The sequence below is a fragment of the Oncorhynchus clarkii genome, chromosome 7 (genome assembly GCF_045791955.1).
Source record: "Oncorhynchus clarkii lewisi isolate Uvic-CL-2024 chromosome 7, UVic_Ocla_1.0, whole genome shotgun sequence".
NCBI lineage: Eukaryota > Metazoa > Chordata > Actinopteri > Salmoniformes > Salmonidae > Oncorhynchus > Oncorhynchus clarkii.
This window is the reverse complement of record NC_092153.1, coordinates 86,021,370-86,044,981: the sequence shown is the minus strand read 5'-3', so window position 1 is coordinate 86,044,981 and position 23,612 is coordinate 86,021,370. Positions and strand designations below refer to the sequence as shown.

At 42.9% G+C, this 23,612-nt stretch overlaps 1 protein-coding gene across 1 annotated transcript in view; it reads left to right on the top strand.

Annotated features, from left to right (window-relative positions):
* Positions 1 to 1,969: 1,969 nt before the first annotated feature.
* Positions 1,970 to 23,612, top strand: part of LOC139412702 (endothelin-3) — a gene marked incomplete at its 3' end in the record, with an annotated part of 50,823 nt that continues 29,180 nt past the window's right edge. The window contains exons 1-2 of the mRNA XM_071159361.1: positions 1,970 to 2,076; positions 10,344 to 10,620. Coding sequence (XP_071015462.1) covers positions 2,007 to 2,076; positions 10,344 to 10,620 — 347 coding nt within the window. The remainder of the gene's footprint in view (positions 2,077 to 10,343; positions 10,621 to 23,612) is intronic.

Sequence of the window (23,612 nt, the reverse complement as noted above, 5' to 3'; positions counted from 1 at the left end):
AATGTTTCCCCCATTAGCAGAGACTGCATTAAAGGTAATGTTCCCTCATTAGCAGAGACTGCATTAAAGGTAATGTTCCCCCATTAGCAGAGACTGCATTAAAGGTAATGTTCCACCGTTAGCAGAGACTGCATTAAAGGTAATGTTCCCCCATTAGCAGAGACTGCTTTCACGGTAAACTCTGCATGTCTAGAAATGAATCATGGAAATGACCTTAAATGTTCTGTCATGAAATCTGTAATGCTTCATCATACAGACTGAATAGAGCACTAAGTGTATATTTAGATAAAGACAATAATATATATTTCAATTAAAGCACCTTAATAAACACAAAGAGAAAATGTCACAGCCTACATTTGTGAGGCGTTTGAAACAAACAGAGTAGGTCTAGCTGAATACATGTTTTCTTCAATAAACATTACTTCTTTAAATATAAATGATTGGCATTTCTCTTTCTACTCTTCTTAGTGAAGAATGTGATCTATATTTTGAATGTTTGAAAATATTAATTGATGTGACTATTAAATCTTAGGTATTTTCACTTAAACTTGGTGATGTGAATCACTCTCTCCAGCCATCATCATCATCATCATCATCCCATAACTTACATATGGAAATACATTTTATCATATAGTCATTGAATTTTTTACATCAATAATTGCATTTTTTTTAATCAATAATTGAATTTATATATCAATAATTCCAACTTTTGATAGAAATAATGAAATGTTTGGTATAAAAAAATTCATGGATAAACACATTTTTATATAGAAAAATACCGTCCATTTTCTTTATATGAAATGTTTTAATGATTGTTTAAAAGTTAATTTTCTCATACCCAAATAATGTTGTTGACTCATCCCATACTCATATTTGTGGCCAGAGCATAGTAAATTGGAGAGCAACACTTAAAAATAAATAAAAAACACCTCAAACTTGTATTTCTAAACATACCTTGCTAATTTCTTCATCGAGGATGATGTCATCCTGAGGAGAATGAGCTGGCCAATTAGTGGTCTACTCGCATTGGTATACCCACACACCATTATGTTGTTGCGGTACAGCCACACCATTCCAACACAGAAAAGTTGTTTTCTAACATACTTCATTCATATTTTGGGGGAAGGAAAACTATTTCACTTATATTGTAATTAATTATAGGTCATATTTTATAGAAATCTTGGAGACACCTGGACAGTTACTTTAAAGGTCGACTTTGAGCAAAAAACGCCACAATAGAGGATTTAAATTGTATAGCAAATCAATGCACCCTCATACCAGGTCTTTTAATGTTTAAATGTTTACAGCTACAGCCTAAAAACAAATCCTGTGAAATGAGGTCAACAGACACTGGATGAGTTACTGGCTAGCTCAGCTAACGAACTAGCTACTTCTGTTGTGGCGCACATCACCAGAATATATATTTTTTATAAATAATACTGGGGGGGGGGGGGCAATCGACCTGTTCTGAATATTGTGTCCCCATTGTCCCCTGTGGCAATTTCAACTATGTTTCTGTGTGCGCGTGTGTGCGTGTGTGCGTGTGTGCGTGTGTGCGTGTGTGTGTGTGCGTGTGTGTGCGTGTGTGTGCGTGTGCGTGTGTGTGCGTGTGCGTGTGTGCGTGTGTGCGTGTGTGTGTGTGTATGTGTGTGTGTGTGTGTCTGTGAGCGTTCAGGTATCACCACTGCTCAATGCAGCTATAAAGAGACCGCTGTGCAGACAGGAATATCAGTTCTCCTTTACTTCTGCATCACCGACAGTAGAGGAGAGACCACTGCGCTCTAAAGCCTACTGGACATCTTTGAACTGACTTTTAGCAGACAGCAACAATGCGGGTCTCTGCAGGAACATAGCAGTCTGGAACCCAGCAGGATTCTGTCAACAGTCAACATTCTACTCACTATGGGATTCTATGTCTGATCTTTCTTTTTCACTTTTTCATATTTTATTCATTCTTTTTTTTTGTGTGCTCTTTTTGTTCCTGTTTTTTTTATATCTGATGTGGTATGGCTAATGTTTCTCTGATGGATCTGGGAGTTCTACTTTTAATTGGACTAGCAGCTGTCTTTGCCAATGGTAAGTTTGAAGAATGATCTGTTTCATCTGAGTTGGAGAGACAGGACACTGAGGGAATAAAAACTCCTGAGTTGTGTTATTAAACTGTTGTTTCTGCTGGAGAGACAGGGCACTGAGAGAATAAAAACTCCTGAGTTGTGTTATTAAACTGTTGTCTCTGTTGGAGAGACAGGGCACTGAGAGAATAAAAACTCCTGAGTTGTGTTATTAAACTGTTGTCTCTGCTGGACAGACAGGGCACTGAGAGAATAAAAACTCCTGAGTTGTGTTATTAAACTGTTGTCTCTGTTGGAGAGACAGGGCACTGAGAGAATAAAAACTCCTGAGTTGTGTTATTAAACTGTTGTCTCTGCTGGACAGACAGGGCACTGAGAGAATTAAAACTCCTGAGTTGTGTTATTAAACTGTTGTCTCTGCTGGACAGACAGGGCACTGAGAGAATAAAAACTCCTGAGTTGTGTTATTAAACTGTTGTCTCTGCTGGAGAGACAGGACACTGAGAGAATAAAAACTCCTGAGTTGTGTTATTAAACTGTTGTCTCTGTTGGAGAGACAGGGCACTGAGAGAATAAAAACTCCTGAGTTGTGTTATTAAACTGTTGTCTCTGTTGGAGAGACAGGACACTGAGAGAATAAAGACTCCTGAGTTGTGTTATTAAACTGTTGTCTCTGTTGGAGAGACAGGACACTGAGAGAATAAATACTGGTAGTCTACATTCGATGTAAACTGAACTTTTACTCTTATTAGTCTACTTCAATAAAAAAAAAAAAAAATTACATTTATCTTCCTGTGAATAATTATCAGATCATGAATGTCCACGGATATCTTCCTGTGAATAATTATCAGATCATGAATGTCCACGGATATCTTCCTGTGAATAATTATCAGATCATGAATGTCCACGGATATCTTCCTGTGAATAATTATCAGATCATGAATGTCCACGGATATCTTCCTGTGAATAATTATCAGATCATGAATGTCCACGGATATCTTCCTGTGAATAATTATCAGATCATGAATGTCCACGGATATCTTCCTGTGAATAATTATCAGATCATGAATGTCCACGGATATCTTCCTGTGAATAATTATCAGATCATGAATGTCCACGGATATCTTCCTGTGAAGAATTATCAGATCATGAATGTCCACGGATATCTTCCTGTGAAGAATTAGCAGTAATGTCCATGGATATCTTCCTTCGAAGAAGTAGCAGTAATGTCCATGGATATCTTCCTTCGAAGAAGTAGCAGTAATGTCCACGGATATCTTCCTTCGAAGAAGTAGCAGTAATGTCCACGGATATCTTCCTTCGAAGAAGTAGCAGTAATGTCCATGGATATCTTCCTGTGAAGAAGTAGCAGTAATGTCCACGGATATCTTCCTGTGAAGAATTAGCAGTAATGTCCATGGATATCTTCCTTCGAAGAAGTAGCAGTAATGTCCATGGATATCTTCCTGTGAAGAAGTAGCAGTAATGTCCACGGATATCTTCCTGTGAAGAAGTAGCAGTAATGTCCACGGATATCTTCCTGTGAAGAAGTAGCAGTAATGTCCACGGATATCTTCCTGTGAAGAAGTAGCAGTAATGTCCACGGATATCTTCCTGTGAAGAAGTAGCAGTAATGTCCACGGATATCTTCCTGTGAAGAAGTAGCAGTAATGTCCACGGATATCTTCCTGTGAAGAAGTAGCAGTAATGTCCACGGATATCTTCCTGTGAAGAAGTAGCAGTAATGTCCACGGATATCTTCCTGTGAAGAAGTAGCAGTAATGTCCATGGATGTATAAGATTTCATGAATGTGTATTTAATCTATCAGTGTCAGTGCTTCAAGTTGAAATATGTTTAAAGTTTTTCTTCAAGATTATTTATTTTATATTGAATATTAATTTTGAATATTCATTTAAATGAGGAGCATTCATTACCGATAAAAAAAAAAAAGATTTTGAAGGTTGGGGGTTTGGGCACGTTTACTCAGTGACTCTGCAGTGCCCTTTGAGAACACAGTGCATGCACATCGCTGTGAAATATTGTTGGGTTACTTAAAAGCCTAGTGTGAAACCTAGTAAATCAACTACAGGTCTATTCGTCCCAGACACTTCCTCCCCTTTGTGCAATTAGCCTGGGGATGGTGTGAAGAAATCCGTTGTAACCCGCATCCAGGGGTGGGATAGACGTTCTTGGAATACCTTCAGCGATCACTGTATATTTAGTCATTTGGATTTTAATACAGGGGGAGTCAGGACACTTCATTGAATGTAGATACAGTATATATATATATATATATATATATATATATATAAACGTTATGTGGACACCCCTTTAAATTAGTGGATTCTGCAATTTCAGCCACACCCGTTGCTGACAGGTGTATAAAATCTATCACACAGTCATGCAATCTCCATTGACAAACATTATATATATATATATATATAGCATTGGCAGTAGGCTTTACTGGAGAGCTCAGTGACTTTCAAGGTGGCACCGTCATAGGATGCCACCTTTCCAACTAGCCAGTTAGTCAAATGTCTCCCCTGCTAGAGCTGCCCCGGTCAACTGTGAGTTGTGTTCTTGTGAAAGTGGAATGTCTAGGAGCAACAACGGCTCAGCTGCTAAGTGGTAGGCCACACAACCTTACAGAATGGGACCGGCGAGTGCTGAAGTGCATAGCGCGTAAAAATCCTCTGTCCTCGGTTGACTCTTCACCATCTGGCAGTCCGACGGACAAATCTGGGTTTGGTGGATGTCAGGAGAATGCTACCTGCCCCAATGCATAGTGACAACTATAAAGTTTGGTGGAGGAGGAATAATGGTCTGGGCTGTTTTTCATGTTTCGGGCTAGACCCCTTAGTTCCATTGAAGGGACATATTAACGCTACAGCATACAATGACATTCTAGAGGATTTTGTGCTTCCAACTTTGTGGAAACAGTTTGGGGAAGTTCCCTTGCCTGTTTCAGCATGACAATGCCCCAATGCACAAAGCAAAGTCCATACAGAACTATACACTGCATTTGAGGAACAACGGCAATGTAAATCATCATTCTGCTTTGAAAGTCAATAAACTTGTAAACTCACTTTTGAGAAAATGGCCCTTGAATGTTTTGGTACACCTGCTGGAGAGCTCTTCTTTGTCTACTCCCATTCAGCATCGTTCACACCCTCTTAAGCCTTAGCCCCACCCATCTCTTTAAGGATTCACATGTGAGGCCATGTTTTAAACACAGTGAGTAGTTTAGTAAACAACCAAATATTTCAAGACTAAAAATTGTAAAAGTAGTAGCCTACAATAAGGAAAAACTCCTGGTAAAAATACACTTTATCTAGTCCTTGGCCTATATCCTTATCTGACTTTGGTGCAGGTCATGTTGTTGTTCACATTACTGTGCTAAACAGAGTGAGTAGTCTCTGGTAAACACACACTATATCAAATGAAACGTCTGTCACATGCACAGCATACAGAAAGTGTAAACGGTACAGTGACATTGTTACTTGCATATTTGCAATATCAAAAACAGAAAGTGTCCAGATATTTTATATTTATTAGATGCTTCTTACCCAGACAAGCTTATATAAATTGATTTGTCGTGTGAAAGAAATGCTATATCCACCCCCCCAGTTACATCTAGCTAAGTGGATGGTAGTGTAGTAAAGATTAAGACTAAAAGTGCCTACAATAAGGAAACATTCAGGTAAACAAAGTGTCCAGATTAAAAATGTTTAATTAATATTAGATGACGCTGACCCTGACACACTTGTCTAAACTGATGGGTCATGTGAAAGAAATGCTATATTGCACTTATTGCACACATTGCATATATGCACATTTAGTTAGCTAAGTGGATGGGTCTCTACAGAAGGTGTAAATGGTACAGCCAAATGGTTACATGCATAGTAGCAATATCAGAAATATAGTCAATATAAATAATATAATATACACTATGTACAAGAACAATATCAAAAACAATATCAGTGATAGATGAGGTTGTAATAAGTATAATATGTAATCAGTGGCTGAGCAGCAGGATATAAAAAAATAGTAGCAGCAACGTGTGGAGTGTTAGGAGAGAATCATGTGAATAGAGGCACAGCAGATAGTGTTGATGACTGGTGTGTCCAAACCTATCCAAACCTAATCTATATTCTGAGAGCCTGTTTCTGTCCTGACCTTGCCTTTGTTGGTGCAGGGCATGTGATGTCCATAGCCTCTTCGTCACAAAACTCCCTGATCTTCTCAAGAAAATACGTTTGTCCAGTCCAGGTGGTGCTTTGTACAGGCAAACCATCTATGGGATGGGTTTCAACGTAGTGCAGCAGCTGAAACCTGGTCCCGACTGAGTCTGAATGCTCCTTGGAGACAACAACACCAGACTCCAGAGCATCGAAGCTGTAAAACAGGAAATAACCAACATCAATTCTACTCCAAAGTTTAGATAAGAAGAACGACCTCATACAATGTAATGAACATGATGTTCACCTGAAGTGCTGGTACTGCTTGATCTGTGGCAGCAGCCTGAAGTACGGAGTCAGGTGTTGTTGCCAGCCGTAGCTTTCCACCAGCACCGTATCATCCTCCAGTCCAACCAGCTGTGGGATGTTGACCCCCGTCTCTGTGCTGTCCTACACAACACCAGCGATCTCAGACAACGTGTTCACTCTGGTCTTCCTGAAGCGCTGCTTGATGAGGCCGAAGCAAACTTGGTGTGGCCAGTGATCAGGAAGTGAAGGTCCAGACTGTGGTGGAGCTTGTGCATGGTCCACCAGGCACAATACCAGAGCACAGACTTGTTCTTGTTTTGGCCACTGCAGTCCACACGTGTTTACCTCCATACAACAATGAAGTAGTTGGTGTGGTATTTCTTCACAGCAGAAACCAAACAAGCCACACTTGCGAGGTGTTAAATAGTACAGTTGAAGTCTGAAGTTTACATACACCTTAGCCAAATACACTCAACTTTTTCACAATTCCTGACGTATAATCCTAGTAATAAATCCCTGTCTTATTTAAGTTAGGTTCACCACTTTACTTAAAAAATGTGAAATGTCAGAATAATGGTAGAGAGAAGGAATTATTTAAGCTTTTATTTCTTTCATCACATTCCCAGTGGGTCAGAAGTTTACATACACTCAATTAGTATTTGGTAGCATTGCCTTTCAATTGTTTAACTTGGGTCAAACGTTTTGGGTTGCCTTCCACAAGCTTCCCACAATAATAATCCCAAGGATGAACCAGATTTGTGGAGGTCTACAATTATTTTTCTGAGGTCTTGGCTGATTTCTTTTGATTTTCCCATGATGTCAAGTAAAGAGGCACTGAGTTTGAAGGTAGGCCTTGAAATACATCCACAGGTACACCTCCAATTGACTCAAATTATGTCAATTAGACTATCAGAAGCTTCTAAAGCCATGACATAATTTTCTGGAATTTTCCAAGCTGTTTAAAGGCACAGTCAACTTAGTGTATGTGAACTTCTGACCCACTGGAATACTGACACAGTGAATTATAAGTGAAATAATCTGTCTGTAAACAATTGTTGGACAAATTACTTGTGTCATGCACAAAGTAGATGTCCTAACAGACTTGCCAAAACTATAGTTTGTTAACAAGAAATTTGTGGAGTGGTTGAAAAACAAGTTTTAATGACTCCAACCTAAGTGTGTGTAAACTTCCGATTTCAACTGTAGCTGGGACCTGGCTGTATAGGCTCAGAAGGATAGCGCACCTGCAAACAGCAAAATAACAGGAAGATAAGTAAATGTAACGTAAAACATATCATTTTTTAATTCATCATTATCAGGTAAGTTTCAATTACCTACAAATGTGCAGAGCAGCAGCACAGCAAACAGAAACATCATGTTGTAAACTGGAAGTTAATGTGATATAACACAGCCAGACTACACGTACCTCTGGAAAATACAGAAATAATGTGAGATCAATAAAAGTAGTGCCAATCATGTTGGAGGTCAACTAAATAATGAAAGTGTGTTGTTTATGTTTTACATAACAAGTGTTGTCATCGATTCCTTGTAGAGACGCCACACTGCTGCTTTTGTCACATGGGATGGCAGCAGCTTTCCACCAAAGTGTTGGTGTCCTGGGTGGCGTCCTGGTAACACTATGGCATTATCCTCTGCGTAGTTGTTGATGAAGTTCACCACTCTCTGCACGTCCTCATGCTTCACATGTAACCTATGCTTTCTTCGGCCAGCTCTCTTTCTGATGGGAGGCATTAGACCATTCTCCTTGTATGACTGGTGAGGAGAGTCAGGTGTGTTCTACAGGTCTTTCTGATGGGAGACATTAGACCATTCTCCTTGTATGACTGATGGAGGAGAGTCAGGTGTGTTCTACTGACGCTGAAATTCCAGATATTTAGGCATTATTATACAGTAGATAGCCGTAATCACCGTCAGACACACCTGGCTAACTTGATGGGTCATGTAATCATCTGACGAAGTGAAGTCTTTTGTTTAGACATGCTAGCTAAACAATGAATCATAATCCTAATCGAAGGAGTACTAGCAATACAAACAGATTGTCATAGCTAGCTAAAGTTAACCAAATAGGTTCATTGTTAGCTAGTTAGCTAGTTAGCATTAGGCTATAACTAGCAATGCGAAATGGCATTCTGAGATAACATTACTACACACAGATCATAAACGTAATGTTAGCTAGCGAGCCAGCCATCTAACGTCAGCTAGCTAGCTTGGTAGCTAACAGTAAGCTTTAAAACCTCTTAAGGATCGGACCCATTTTTTAAATTTCATCCTAAAATGGTTCATACCCAAATCTGACTGCCTGTAGCTCAGGACCAGAAGCAAGGATATGCATATTCTTGTGAAATTAATGTAGGAGAATATAACATATTAGATCTGGTAAAAGATAATACAAGATAATAAAAGATAATCCACTAACCTCTTTTTTCTCTTCATCATCTGAATGTCATACATGATGGATAATTAGCTTCCCTACAGAAAATACACTAACCTTCACACATCTAGATAGCTGGGTGGGGTGGGTGTGGAGCCAGAAACAGCAAGGGTTCAAACTGTAGAACCCTGTTCCTACATTTGAATATAAAAATGTATTTTATCAAACAAAACTATGCTCAATTTTATCTCTGAGACCCTCAGGATGACAAATCAGAGCAAGATTACTGAATGTAAGTACATTATTTACCTTCAGAGGTGAATGTATCAAACCAGTTGCCGTGATAAAAATGTTTTGTTGTTGTGCACTCTCCTCAAACAATACCACTGTATTTTTTCACTGTAATAGCTACTGTAAATTGGACACCACAGTTAGATGAACAACAATTTAAGCTTTCTGCCCATATAAGACATGTCTTAGTCCTGGGAAGATGGTTGTTACTTACATCATCATTCTAGTCACATTAGCATAGGTTAGCATCAACCGTCCCGGTACAGAGACACCGATCCCGTAGAGGTTATTAACTTGCGATGAAAACAACTTTCTGACCAAATTAGAAACGTATTATATCTGAAACAGTAGCTAGACTCTTACCCATACACATGGATGAACGCTTCATGGCAGACTGCAACCCCTTTCCTTAAATAATGTTATCCAGAGCTTTGGTGACTGTAACTGTGCTCCTGGCAACAATTTAACTATGCTTTTTCTGCTGACGTCTACTGACACCGGCCATATTAAACGGGTGTTGAGCGTTCGTAAATTCATCAGTTATTCTGCACTCTGGTACACTCAGACTAGAGTGGTCTGAAACAGTTGTTGCAGTGATGTTCTATTGAAATGGAGACTTGCATAGTGGTCTTTTGTTTTACTACCCAATTATGTTTTTTTTAAAGACATGTTAGATAGGATTACAGCTCAAATAGACAGAAGCAGGCTACATGGCAGACCAATCCAAACTCATCTCTCGGCATGTCCAGCCCACTCATAATGTCAGCCAATCATGGGTAGCGTTGACTTAACCAACTAGGCTCCTAATTTAACAATTGTATTCGTATTTACAGATTGCATACAAGTTTGTCATTAAAGCACGTGACAAAGCACATGTTCGAGAAGGATTTTCTGCCCCCCAAAACATTTATTTATTTATTTACGTTCTCCTGTGAAGTAGTGACCCGAGACATACGCCTAGTTTCCTGAAACGGGACACATTTTAACACCATCACAAAGTGCTTTTACATTACAATATAAAATACATTTTATTTCAAAAAGAAATGTATACAACATGTTGTTAATTGTATTCATCATTAACTCTTCCTATGTCCATGTAGGTTCTTCAGCCCCCAGTAAAGATGTTGTCGAGAGGGAAGAGTTGGAGACCAATGAGATGAACTTGGTCTCCAGGTCAACCACAGTGTGTGGGGCCAGCAGTGTGGGTGTGGCCAGCGGTGTAGGTGTGGCCAGCGCTGTAGGTGGGGCCAGCAGCAATGGGTCCCGGAACATCACTGAGGCGCGGCGTAGAGACAAGCGCTGCACGTGTTACAGCTACAGAGACAAGGAGTGTGTCTACTACTGTCACCTGGACATCATCTGGATCAACACACCAGAGTGAGTAGTGACAGGCCTAACCCTGACCTCCACTAACCCTGACCTCAACTAACCCTGACCCTGACCTCCACTAACCCTGACCTCCACTAACCCTGACCTCCACTAACCCCAACCCTAACCCCAACCCTGACCTCTACTAACCCTGACCTCCACTAACCCTGACCTCCACTAACCCTGACCTCCACTAACCCCAACCCTAACCCCAACCCTGGCCTTTACTAACCCTGACCTCCACTAACCCTGACCTCAACTAACCCTGACCCTGAACTCCACTAACCCTAACCTCCACTAACCCTGACCTCCACTAACCCCAACCCTAACCCCAACCCTAACCCCAACCCTGACCTCTACTAACCCTGACCTCCACTAACCCTGACCTCCACTAACCCTGACCTCCACTAACCCCAACCCTGACCTCCACTAACCCTGACCTCCACTAACCCCAACCCTAACCCCAACCCTGACCTCTACTAAACATGACCTCCACTAACCCTGACCTACACTAACCCTGACCTACACTAACCCCAACCCTAACCCCAACCCTAACCCCAAACCTGACCTCCACTAACCCTGACCTCCACTAACCCCAACACTGACCTCCACTAACCCTGACCTCCACTAACCCTGACCTCCACTAACCCCAACCCTAACCCCAACCCTAACCCCAACCCTGACCTCCACTAACCCTGACCTACACTAACCCCAACCCTGACCTCTACTAACCCCAACCCTGACCTCTACTAACCCCAACCCTGACCTCCACTAACCCCAACCCTGACCTCCACTAACCCCAACCCTGACCTCCACCAACCCCAACCCTGACCTCCACTAACCCCAACCCTGACCTCTACTAACCCCAACCCTGACCTCCACTAACCCCAACCCTGACCACCACTAACCCCAACCCTGACCTCCACTAACCCCAACCCTAACCCCAACCCTGACCTCTACTAACCCTAACCCTGATCTCCACTAACTCTGACCTCCGCTAACCCCAACCTCAACCCTAACCCCAACCCTGACCTCCACTAACCCCAACCTTCACTAATCCCAACCCTGACCTCCACGAAACCCCAACTCTAACCCCAACCCTAACTCCAACCCTGACCTTCACTAACCCCAACCCTGACCTCCACTAACCCCAACCCTGACCTCCACTAACCCCAACCCTGACCTTCACTAACCCCAACCATGACCTCCACTAACCCCAACCCTGACCTTCACTAACCTTGACCTACACTAACCCCAACCCTGACCTCTACTAACCCCAACCCTGACCTCTACTAACCCCAACCCTGACCTCCACTAACCCCAACCCTGACCTCCACTAACCCCAACCCTGACCTCCACCAACCCCAACCCTGACCTCCACTAACCACAACCCTGACCTCTACTAACCCCAACCCTGACCTCCACTAACCCCAACCCTGACCACCACTAACCCCAACCCTGACCTCCACTAACCCCAACCCTAACCCCAACCCTGACCTCTACTAACCCTAACCCTGATCTCCACTAACTCTGACCTCCGCTAACCCCAACCTCAACCCTAACCCCAACCCTGACCTCCACTAACCCCAACCTTCACTAATCCCAACCCTGACCTCCACGAAACCCCAACTCTAACCCCAACCCTAACTCCAACCCTGACCTTCACTAACCCCAACCCTGACCTCCACTAACCCCAACCCTGACCTCCACTAACCCCAACCCTGACCTTCACTAACCCCAACCATGACCTCCACTAACCCCAACCCTGACCTTCACTAACCCCAACCCTGACCTTCACTAACCCCAACCCTAACCTTCACTAACCCCAACCCTGACCTTCACTAATCCCAACTCTGAACTCCACTAACCCCAACCCCAACCCCAACCCTGACCTTCACTAATCCCAACTCAGACCTTCACTAACCCCAACCTCAACCCTAACCCTAACCCCAACCCTGACCTCCACTAACCCCTCCACTAACCCCAACCCTAACCGCAACCCTGACAGACCCTAACCCTAACCCTGACCTTCACTAACCCCTCCACTAACCCCAACCCTAACCCCAACCCTGACCGACCCTAATCCCAACCCTGACCTTCACTAATCCCAACCCTGATCTCCCCTAACTCTTAAAAAATATATATGTATATATATTCACCTTTATTTAACCAGGTAGGCCAGTTGAGAACATGTTCTCATTTACAACTGCGACCTGGCCAAGATAAAGCAAAGCAGTGCGACACAAACAACGCAGAGTTACACATAAACAAACGTACAGTCAATAAAATAAAATAAATAAAAATCTATCTTAAGTGAGTGCAAATGTAGAAGAGTAGGGAGGTAAGCAATACATAGGACACAGAGGCAAAATAATTACAATTTAGCATTAATACTGGAGTGATGGATATGCAGATGATGATGTGCAAGTACAAAAGAGCAAGAAGGTAAGTAATAATATGGGGATGAGGTAGTTGGATGGGCTGTTTACAGATGGGCTGTGTACAGGTACAGTAAGCTGCTCAGACAGTTGATGCTTCAAGTTAGAGAGGGAGATATAAGACTCCAGCTTCAGTGATTTTTGCAATTTGTTCCAGTCATTGGCAGCAGAGAACTGGACAGAAAGGCAGCCAAAGTAAGTGTTGGCTTTAGGGGTGACCAGTGAAATATACCTGCTGGAGTGCGTGCTACAGGTGGGTGTTGATATGGTGACCAGTGAGCTGAGATAAGGCGGGGCTTTACCTAGCTAAGACTTTTGATGACCTGGAGCCAGTGGGTTTGGCGACGAATGTGTAGCGAGGGCCAGCCAATGAGAGCATACAGGTCACAGTGGTGGGTAGTATATGGGGCTTTGGTGACAAAAACGAAGGCACTGTGATAGACTACATCCAGTTTGCTGAGTAGAGTGCTGTAGGCTATTTTGTAAATGACATCGCCGAAGTCAAGGATCGGTAGGATAGTCAGTTTTACGAGAGTATGTTTGGCAGCATGAGTGAATGGAGGCTTTGTTGTGAAATAGGAAGCAGATTCTAGATTTAATTTTGGATTGGAGATGTTTAATGTCAGTCTGGGAGGAGAGTTTACAGTCTAATCAGGCACCTAGGTAGTTGTAGTTGTCCACATATTCTAAGTCAGAACTGTCCAGATTAATGATGCTAGTCGGGCGGGAAGGTGCAGGCAGCAATCGGTTGAAGAGCATGCACTTAGTTAGACTAGCATTTAAAAGCAGTTGGAGGCCACGGAAAGAGTGTTGTATGGCGTTGAAGTTCGTTTGGAGGTTTGTTAGCACAGTGTCCAAAGAAGGGCCAGATGTATACAGAATGGTGTCGTCTGTGTAGAGGTGGATCAGAGAATCACCAGCAGCAAGAGCGACATCATTTATATATACAGAGAAAAGAGTTGGCCCGAGAATTGAACCCTGTGGCACCCCCATAGAGACTGCCAGAGGTCTGGACAACAGACCCTCCGATTTGACACACTAAAATCTATCTGAGAAGTAGTTGGTGAAACCAGGCGAGGCAGTCATTTGAGAAGCCAAGGCTATTGAGTCTGCCGATAAGAATGCAGTGATTGACAGAGTCGAATGCCTTGGCCAGGTCGATGAAGAAGGCTGCACAGTATTGTCTTTTATCGAAGGCGGTTATGATATCGTTTAGAACCTTGAGCGTGGCTGAACTCCCCTGATCTCGACCCTTACTTCCCCTAACCCCATTCCTGCCACTGACCTCCCCTAACCCCAACACTGACCCGTACCTCCCTTAAACCCCACCTCTTTCCACGCAGTATTCCCCCCGTCTGTATCCCTCTCCCTCTAGTTCTACTTCTTTGTCCCACTCCCTCTGTCTCTCCGCCTGTATATCTCGCTCTTTCTCTCTCCCTCCCTCTCTCGTCAGTCTGTCTTCGGTTGTAGGGTCTCAATGTTTACACATGCTTGAAGACCCTGTTATCGTCTCAGTGTCTACAGCTGCTTGAAGGCCCTGTTATTGTCTCAGTGTCTACAGCTGCTTGAAGGCCCTGTTATAGTCTTAGTGTCTACAGCTGCTTGAAGGCCCTATTCTAGTCTCAATTGCATTGCCTTCATTGTCATGGGAAACATGCCAATAAAGCCCATTTGAATTTAATTGAGAGGGACTGAATTCTCAGGTTGTTGCCCAGAAAGAGAGGGAGAGGATTCTCATGTTGTTGCCCAGAAAGAGAGAGAGAGGATTCTGATGTTGTTGCCCAGAAAGAGAGGGAGAGGATTCTCATGTTGTTGCCCAGAAAGAGAGGGAGAAGATTATTATGTTGTTGCCCAGAAAGAGAGGGAGAGGATTCTCATGTTGTTGCCCAGAAAGAGAGGGAGAGGATTATTATGTTGTTGCCCAGAAAGAGAGGGGAGATGATTCTCATGTTGTTGCCCAGAAAGAGAGGGAGAGGATTATCATGTTGTTGCCCAGAAAGAGAGGGAGAGGATTCTCATGTTGTTGCCCAGAAAGAGAGGGAGAGGGTTCTCATGTTGTTGCCCAGAAAGAGAGGGAGAGGATTATCGTGTTGGTGCCCAGAAAGAGAGGGAGAGGATTCTCAGATTGTTGCCCAGAAAGATAGGGAGAGGATTATCATGTTATTGCCCAGAAAGAGAGGGAGAGGATTATCATGTTGTTGCCCAGAATGAGAGGGAGAGGATTATCATGTTGTGGCCCAGAAAGAGAGGGAGAGGATTCTGATGTTGTTGCCCAGGAAGAGAGGGAGAGGATTCTCATGTTGTTGCCCAGAATGAGAGGGAGAGGATTATCATGTTGTTGCCCAGAAAGAGAGGGAGAGGATTCTGATGTTGTTGCCCAGAAAGAGAGGGAGAGGATTATCATGTTGTTGCCCAGAAAGTGAGGGAGAGGATTCTGATGTTGTTGCCCAGAAAGAGAGGGAGAGGATTCTGATGTTGTTGCCCAGAAAGAGAGGGAGAAGATTCTGATGTTGTTGCCCAGAAAGTGAGGGAGAGGATTCTGATGTTGTTGCCCAGAAAGAGAGGGAGAGAGAGAGAGAGAGAGAGAGAGAGAGAGAGAGAGAGAGAGAGAGAGGATCCTCATGCTGTTGCCCAGAGAGAGAGAGAGAGGGAGAGAGAGAGAGAGAGGGAGAGAGAGAGAGAGAGAGAGAGAGAGAGAGGATTATCATGTTGTTGTCCAGAGAGAGGAGAGAGAGAGAGAGTATCCTTGTGTTTTTGCCCAGAGAGCGAGTGAGAGAGAGAGAGGGAGAGAGAGAAAGAGAGAGAGAAGGGATCCTCATGCTGTTGCCCAGAGAGAGAGAGAGAGAGAGAGAGAGAGAGAGAGAGAGAGAGAGAGGATCCTCATGCTGTTGCCCAGAGATAGAGGGAGAGAGAGAGGATCCTCATGCTGTTGCCCAGAGAGAGAGAGAGAGAGAGAGAGAGAGAGAGAGAGAGAGATAGAGAGAGAGAGAGAGAGAGAGAGAGAGAGAGAGAGAAAGAGACAGACAGACAGACAGACAGACAGACAGACAGACAGACAGACAGACAGACAGACAGACAGAGAGAGAGAGAGAGAGAGAGAGAGAGAGAGAGAGAGAGAGAGAGAGAGAGAGAGAGTATCCTTGTGTTGTTGCCCAGGGAGAGAGAGAGAGAGAGACAGAGATATGTGACCCACCGCCTTGATTTGGTCCTATGTAGCAACATTTCAATATATTGTTTATTAAGACTTCATCAAAATGGTATATCATACACTGCAGATGAGGAACAATGAACAAGTAATTGTGCTTTGAAAGTTGATAAACTTGTTTACCAGTTTTGAATGTATTGGTACACCTACCGGAGAGCTCTTCTTTGTCTACACCCATTCAGCATCGTTCACACCCTCTTAAGCCTTAGCCCCACCCATCTCTTTAAGGATTCACATGTGAGGCCATGTTTTAAACACAGTGAGTAGTTTAGTAAACAACCAAATATTTCAAGACTAAAAATTGTAAAAGTAGTAGCCTACAATAAGGAAAAACTCCAGGTAAAAATACACTTTATCTAGTCCTTGGACTATATCCTTATCTGACTTTGGTGCAGGTCATGTTGTTGTTCACATTACTGTGCTAAACAGAGTGAGTAGTCTCTGGTAAACACACACTATATCAAATGAAATGTCTGTCACATGCACAGCATACAGAAAGTGTAAATGGTACAGTGACATTGTTACTTGCATATTTGCAATATCAAAAACAGAAAGTGTCCAGATATTTTATATTTATTAGATGCTTCTTACCCAGACAAGCTTATCTAAATTGATTTGTCGTGTGAAAGAAATGCTATATCCACCCCCCCCCCAGTTACATCTAGCTAAGTGGATGGGTCACTATTGTCTAGACATGTACACCTGTTCATGAAATGGAATCATCTGGCAAAGTGGAGGCGTTTGTTTAGACATGTAGCTAGCTAGCAAAACAATGAACCGGAATAATCCCAAATCATACTACCACCAATCCAAAACAAACTGTTTGTCATAGCTGTAGTATGAATCTCCAGGTAGATAAAGCTAACCATCTAGGTTCAATGTTAGCTAACTAGCTAACATTAGGCTATACCTAGCAATTAAAATGGATTTCTGATTCTAATAACATTACTACACAGATCATATATGCAGAGTTAGCTGGCGAGCCAGCAAGCTAATGTTCGCTAGCTAGGTAACAGTATTCTTTAACTTGGGGCGGCAGGTAGCCTAGTGGTTAGAGCGTTGGGACTAGTAACCGCAAAGGTTGCTAGATCAAATCCCCGAGCTGACCAGAACTCAGGCTTGAGCTTAGGCAACCCATGTAGAATCTCCTGAGCACAATGTGGATCAGTGTTTCTGTCAACGTAGAGGTCTGCGTAGACGTCCATAGTCGTCCTCCTCATCTGGATCCGAAGCCAGAGACCCCGAAGGACGCCATAGATGGAACATCTGCTTCTGCAGATTTCTTCTCCAGGTTGAAGAAGAACGAACTCGGAACATCCACTTCCATTAGGGTAGCCATCCATGCTCTAATGGCCGCACCATTTACCTGATCCTGTAAAAAAAGACCCCAGATCTGTCCCCTTAGCCCTCAACTCCCTCTCTGATCCTAAATCCTTCTGCCTAATAAGGCTATCCTCGATGCCTTTAATATCCTTCTCAAAACTACAAATAGTAGATGTTATCCTAGCTGCCCCATGGGCAGAGTACTGCTGGCAAAACAACCTTACTTGTGTTTTCTCCACCTCCCACAATTGTCTTAGGTTCTCAAACTCAGCTTTCCTACCTTTCCAACTCTCCCAGAAGACACTAAACCACTCACAAAATGAGGGCATCATACAATAATTTAAGACTAAAGTGCTAGTAAGACCTCGGACAAGGAACAACTGCCAAGCTAAACACAATTGTTACCATATGGTCTGAAAATCCAATAGTGTAGATCTGTGAGCACAGAATCCTGATACAGCTCCCCTGACTGACATAGATCCTGATAAACCACTAGGAGCCCAGAACCCTGTTACAGCTGTCTTTACGGACATAGATTTTTTTTATTTCGAAAATTTATTATTTAACCAGGTAGGCTAGTTGAGAACAAGTTCTCATTTGCAACTGCGACCTGGCCAAGATAAAGCATAGCCAGTGGGTTTGGCGACTAGTATGAAGCGAGGGCCAACCAACGGGAGCGTACAGGTCGCAATGGTGGGTAGTATATGGGGCTTTGGTGACAAAACGGTTGGCACTGTGATAGACTGCATCCAGTTTGTTGAGTAGAGTGTTGGAGGCTATTTTATAGATGACATCACCGAAGTCGAGGATCGGTAGGATGGTCAGTTTAACGAGGGTATGTTTGGCAGCATGAGTGAAGGATGCTTTGTTGCGAAATAGGAAGCCGATCAAGTTCCTTGGTGCCCACATTAACAACAAACTAACATGACTCTGTACCGGTACCCCCTGTATATAGCCTCCACATTGACTCTGTACCGGTACCCCCTGTATATAGCCTCCACATAGACTCTGTACCGTAATACACTGTATATAGCCTCCGCATTGACTCTGTACTGTAATACCCTGTAATACCCTGTATATAGCCTCCACATTGACTCTGTACCATAATACCCTGTATATAGCCTCCACATTGACTCTGTACCATAATACCCTGTATATAGCCTCCACATTGACTCTGTACCATAATACCCTGTATATAGCCTCCACATTGACTCTGTACCATAATACCCTGTATATAGCCTCCACATTGACTCTGTACCATAATACCCTGTATATAGCCTCCACATTGACTCTGTACCATAATACCCTGTATATAGCCTCCACATTGACTCTGTACCATAATACCCTGTATATAGCCTCCACATTGACTCTGTACCATAATACCCTGTATATAGCCTCCACATTGACTCTGTACCATAATACCCTGTATATAGCCTCCACACCCCCCTGTATATAATGTTAATTTTTACTGCTCCTCTTTAAATACTTGTTACTTTTATCTCTTCTTCTTAACCATATTTTTGTAAACTGCACTGTCTCCTAGGGGCTCATAAGTAAGCATTTCACTGTAAGGTGCTGTATTCGGTGCATGTGACTAATACAAATTTGATTTGATTTGATTTGGTTCTTGCAATGGTTAGTGTTAAGTTTGTACCGAGGATGGAGGCCTGGCCCGAAACCCCCAGGTCTCAGATCTGGAGCCAGACGCAACAGCGGATCCATCAGTGCCCTGCTCGCCCCGCTCCCTGTGTGTGCATGCCTTCCACTTATGTCCAATCTCCCCACAATTAAAACACTTCAGACTACCTGTAGTTGCATAAACCATGTAGGCTTTCCCGTGATACATCACCTGATATTAAATAGTTTTTTGGCAGTGAGTCTAAAAACCTGCCTTCTTCAAGTGGTAACATGTTTCAACAGTTTTTTTTTTTACATCTCTCACTGGCTGGCACATTTCCCTTAAAGTGTGAGCATCAGGTCGACATCAGAAATGAACGTTATAGTCGTAGCCGCAGGGAAGAGCGACATCATTTTGAAAATTGGAACACACTGAACAAACAACAAAACAAAGAGTTATCTATCCAAAACGGAGAAACAACTTCTTCTTCTTCTTATAACAAAGAACAAACAACAAAAACAGAATCTTAGAACTTTTAAACAGAACCAGAACCCACTGGTTAGTCAAACTACATTGAGAACTACAGGACAAAGTACAAACCCTCCTACCCAAAAAGGCCCGCGGTTGAAGGTATCCCAAATGAAATGAAAAAATATACAGACCACAAATTCCAATTGGCTATACTTAAACTCTTTAACATCATCCTCAGCTCTGACACATTCCCCAATATTTGGAACCAAGGAATGACCACACCAATCCACAAAAGTGGAGACAAAGTTGACCCCGATAACTACCGTGGTATTAACAGTAAGTCAACAGCAGACTTGGGAAAATACTCTGCATTATCATTAACTGCAGACTTGTACATTTCCTCAGTGAAAACAAAGTTCTGAGCAAATGTCAAATTGCCTTTTGACCAAATTATCGTATGACAGACCAAGTATTCACCCTGCACACCCTAATTGACAAACAAACAAACCAAAACAAAGGCAACGTCTTCTCATGATTTGCTGATTTCAAAAAGCTTTTGTCTCAATTTGGCATGAGGGCCTGCAATACGTATGTATGGAAAGTGGTGTTGGGGGAAAAACATACGACATTATAAAATCCATGTACACGAACAACAAGTGTGGGTTGAAATTTACAAAAAACACCCACATTTCTTTCCACAGGGCTGTGGGGTGAGACAGGGATGCAGCTTGAGCCCCACCCTAATAGAATCTGAAGACAAATGTCTACTGTTTGCTGATCTGGTGCTTCTGTCCCCAACCAAGGAGGGCCTACAAGAGCACCTAGATATTCTGCACAGATTCTGTCAGACCTGGGCCCTGACAGTAAATCTCAGTAAGACAAAAATAATGGTGTTCCAAAAAAGGTCCAGTTGCCAGGACCACAAATACAAATTCCATCTAGACACTGTTGCCCTAAAGCACATAAAAAATAACACATTCCTTGGCCTAAACATCAGCACCACATGCTTTGCCCCCGAGCACACAACAAAATATACCTACCTCGGCCTTAACATCAGCGCCACAGGTAACTTCCACAATGCTGTGAACGATCTGAGAGACAAGGAAAGAATGGCCTTCTATGCCATCAAAAGGAACATAAATTCAACATCCCAATTAGGATCTGGTTAAAAAAAAATACTTGAATCAGTCATAGAGCCCATTGCCCTTTATGGTTGTGAGGTCTGTGGTCCGCTCACCAACCAATAATTCACAAAATGAGACAAACACCAAATTACATGCAGAAATCTGCAAAAACATCCTCCGTGTACAACATAAAGCACCAATTAATGCATGTAGAGCAGAATTAGGCCGATACCGACTAATTATCAAAATCCAGAAGAGAGACTAAATTCTACGACCACCTAAAAGGAAGCGATTCCCAAACCATAACAAAGCCATCACCTACAGAGAGATGAACCTGGAGAAAAGTCTAAGCAAGCTGGTCCTGGGGCTCTGTTCACAAACACAAAGAGACCCCACAGAGCCCCAGGACATCAACACAATTGCACCCAACAAAATAATGAGAAAACAAAAATATAATTATTTGACACATTGGAAAGAATTAACAAAAAAACTGAGCAAACTACAGTGCTTTTTGGCCCTTAACAGAGAGTACACAGTGGCAGAATACCTGACCACTGTGACCTAAAATTAAGGAAAACTTTGACTACGTATCAACTCAGTGAGCATGTCACCGTAGACAGACTTGGCTCTCAAGAGAATACAGGCTATGTGCACACTGCCCACAAAATGAGGTGGAAACTGAGCTGCACTTCCTAATTCCTAACCTCCTGCCAAATGTATGACCATATTAGAGACACATATTTCCCTCAGATTACAAAGACCCACAAAGAATTCCAAAACAAATCCAATTTTGATAAACTCACATATCTATTTGGTGAAATACCAGTGTGTGCAATCACAGCAGCAAGATTTGTGACCTGTTTCCACAAGAAAAGGAAAACCAGTGAAGAACAACTGCTGTAAATACAACCCATATTTATGTTTATTTATTTTCCCTTTTGTACATCTTTACAACACTGTTTTTAGATAGATATGACATTTTTAATTGTCTTTATTCTTTTGGAACTTCGGTGAGTGTAATGTATACCTAATGTATTAGCTAATATAACAAAGGCATCAAAGATTATTTACAATCTGTCACAGAAACTAGAGTCCATCTCCCCCGACGCACCCACATTTATTTGAGGGGATTTTAACAACTGTACTTTGCACAAAGTTCTGCGCACATACCACCAGTATGTGAAATGTCTCACTAGGAAAAATAGGACTCTTGACTTGTGCTATGGGACAACACCACAATATATTGGTGGTGTTGTTTGCCACCACCAAACCTCCCCTGGGGACATCAGACCACAATGTGGTCTACCTCAGCCCAACCTACTGTCGCCTCCTGGAGAGGGAGAAACCCACAGTTAAAACTACCTCAGGCCAACCTACTGTCGCCTCCTGGAGAGGGAGAAACCCACAGTTAAAACTACCTCAGCCCAACCTACTGTCGCCTCCTGGAGAGGGAGAAACCCACAGTTAAAACTACCTCAGGCCAACCTACTGTCGGCTCCTGGAGAGGGAGAAACCCACAGTTAAAACTACCTCAGGCCAACCTACTGTCGGCTCCTGGAGAGGGAGAAACCCACAGTTAAAACTACCTCAGCCCAACCTACTGTCGGCTCCTGGAGAGGGAGAAACCCACAGTTAAAACTACCTCAGCCCAACCTACTGTCGCCTCCTGGAGAGGGAGAAACCCACAGTTAAAACTACCTCAGGCCAACCTACTGTCGCCTCCTGGAAAGGGAGAAACCCACAGTTAAAACTACCTCAGGCCAAACTATTGTCGGCTCCTGGAGAGGGAGAAACCCACAGTTAAAACTGTCCAGATCTGGAATGACAACAGCATTACTTGTCTCCAGGGGTGTTTTGACTGTGGGAGGTATTTGAGGACAGCAGCTCTGATCTTGATGAACTCACAGATGTTGTTTCAGACTAATGTAAACTTCTGTGTTGAGTCAGTTGTTCCACTAAAACCTGTACAATCTTCCCTAACAATAAGCCTTGGGTATCAAAACATCTAAAATCACTACTTGATAGGAAGATTCTGTATTTCTGTAGTTAATTCTGAGGGTGATAGACAGGCTTTAAGAGATGTACAACGTGAGATCAGTTTATGCTGAGGGTGATAGACAGGCTGTAAGAGATGTACACAAGGGTGGCCTGGAGACCCAGGGACACATAGGCAGGGGAAAAACCAGTGCTGACCTTGGGGGACATGAGGGCCAGAACATGGCTAATGAACTGAATGTTTTCTTCTCAAGATTTGAATCAGACAACTTTTTGCCAGAGGTTAAACAAATGGAAGCATCATTACAAATGTTTGAGAGAGATGTTGTTAAACAGTCTGATGTTGTGAAGTTGTTCAGGGGATGAAACACATACAAAAGCCCAGGCCCAGACAAAATAAGTGGACATGTATTAAAAGCACTGTGCTGAACAACTGGCTGGTGTTTTTACAGACATTTTCCAATCCTCACTCGACCAGCAACACATGCCAGTATTGTGGAAAAACTAAATAATTATACCAATTCCTAAATCATCTAATCCCTCTGTGCTGAATGACTACCGCCCTGGAGTCAAACAGACAGGACTGGATGAGATCTTTAAGGTCAGGGCCCTCAGCATGTTACTTGGAGTCAAACAGACAGGCTTGGATGAGATCTTTAAGGTCAGGGCCCTCCCCAAGGTACTTGGAGTCAACCAGACAGGCCTGGATGAGATATTTAAGGTCAGGGCCCTCCCCAAGGTACTTGGAGTCAAACAGACAGGCCTGGATGAGATCTTTAAGGTCAGGGCCCTCAGCATGTTACTTGGAGTCAAACAGACAGGCTTGG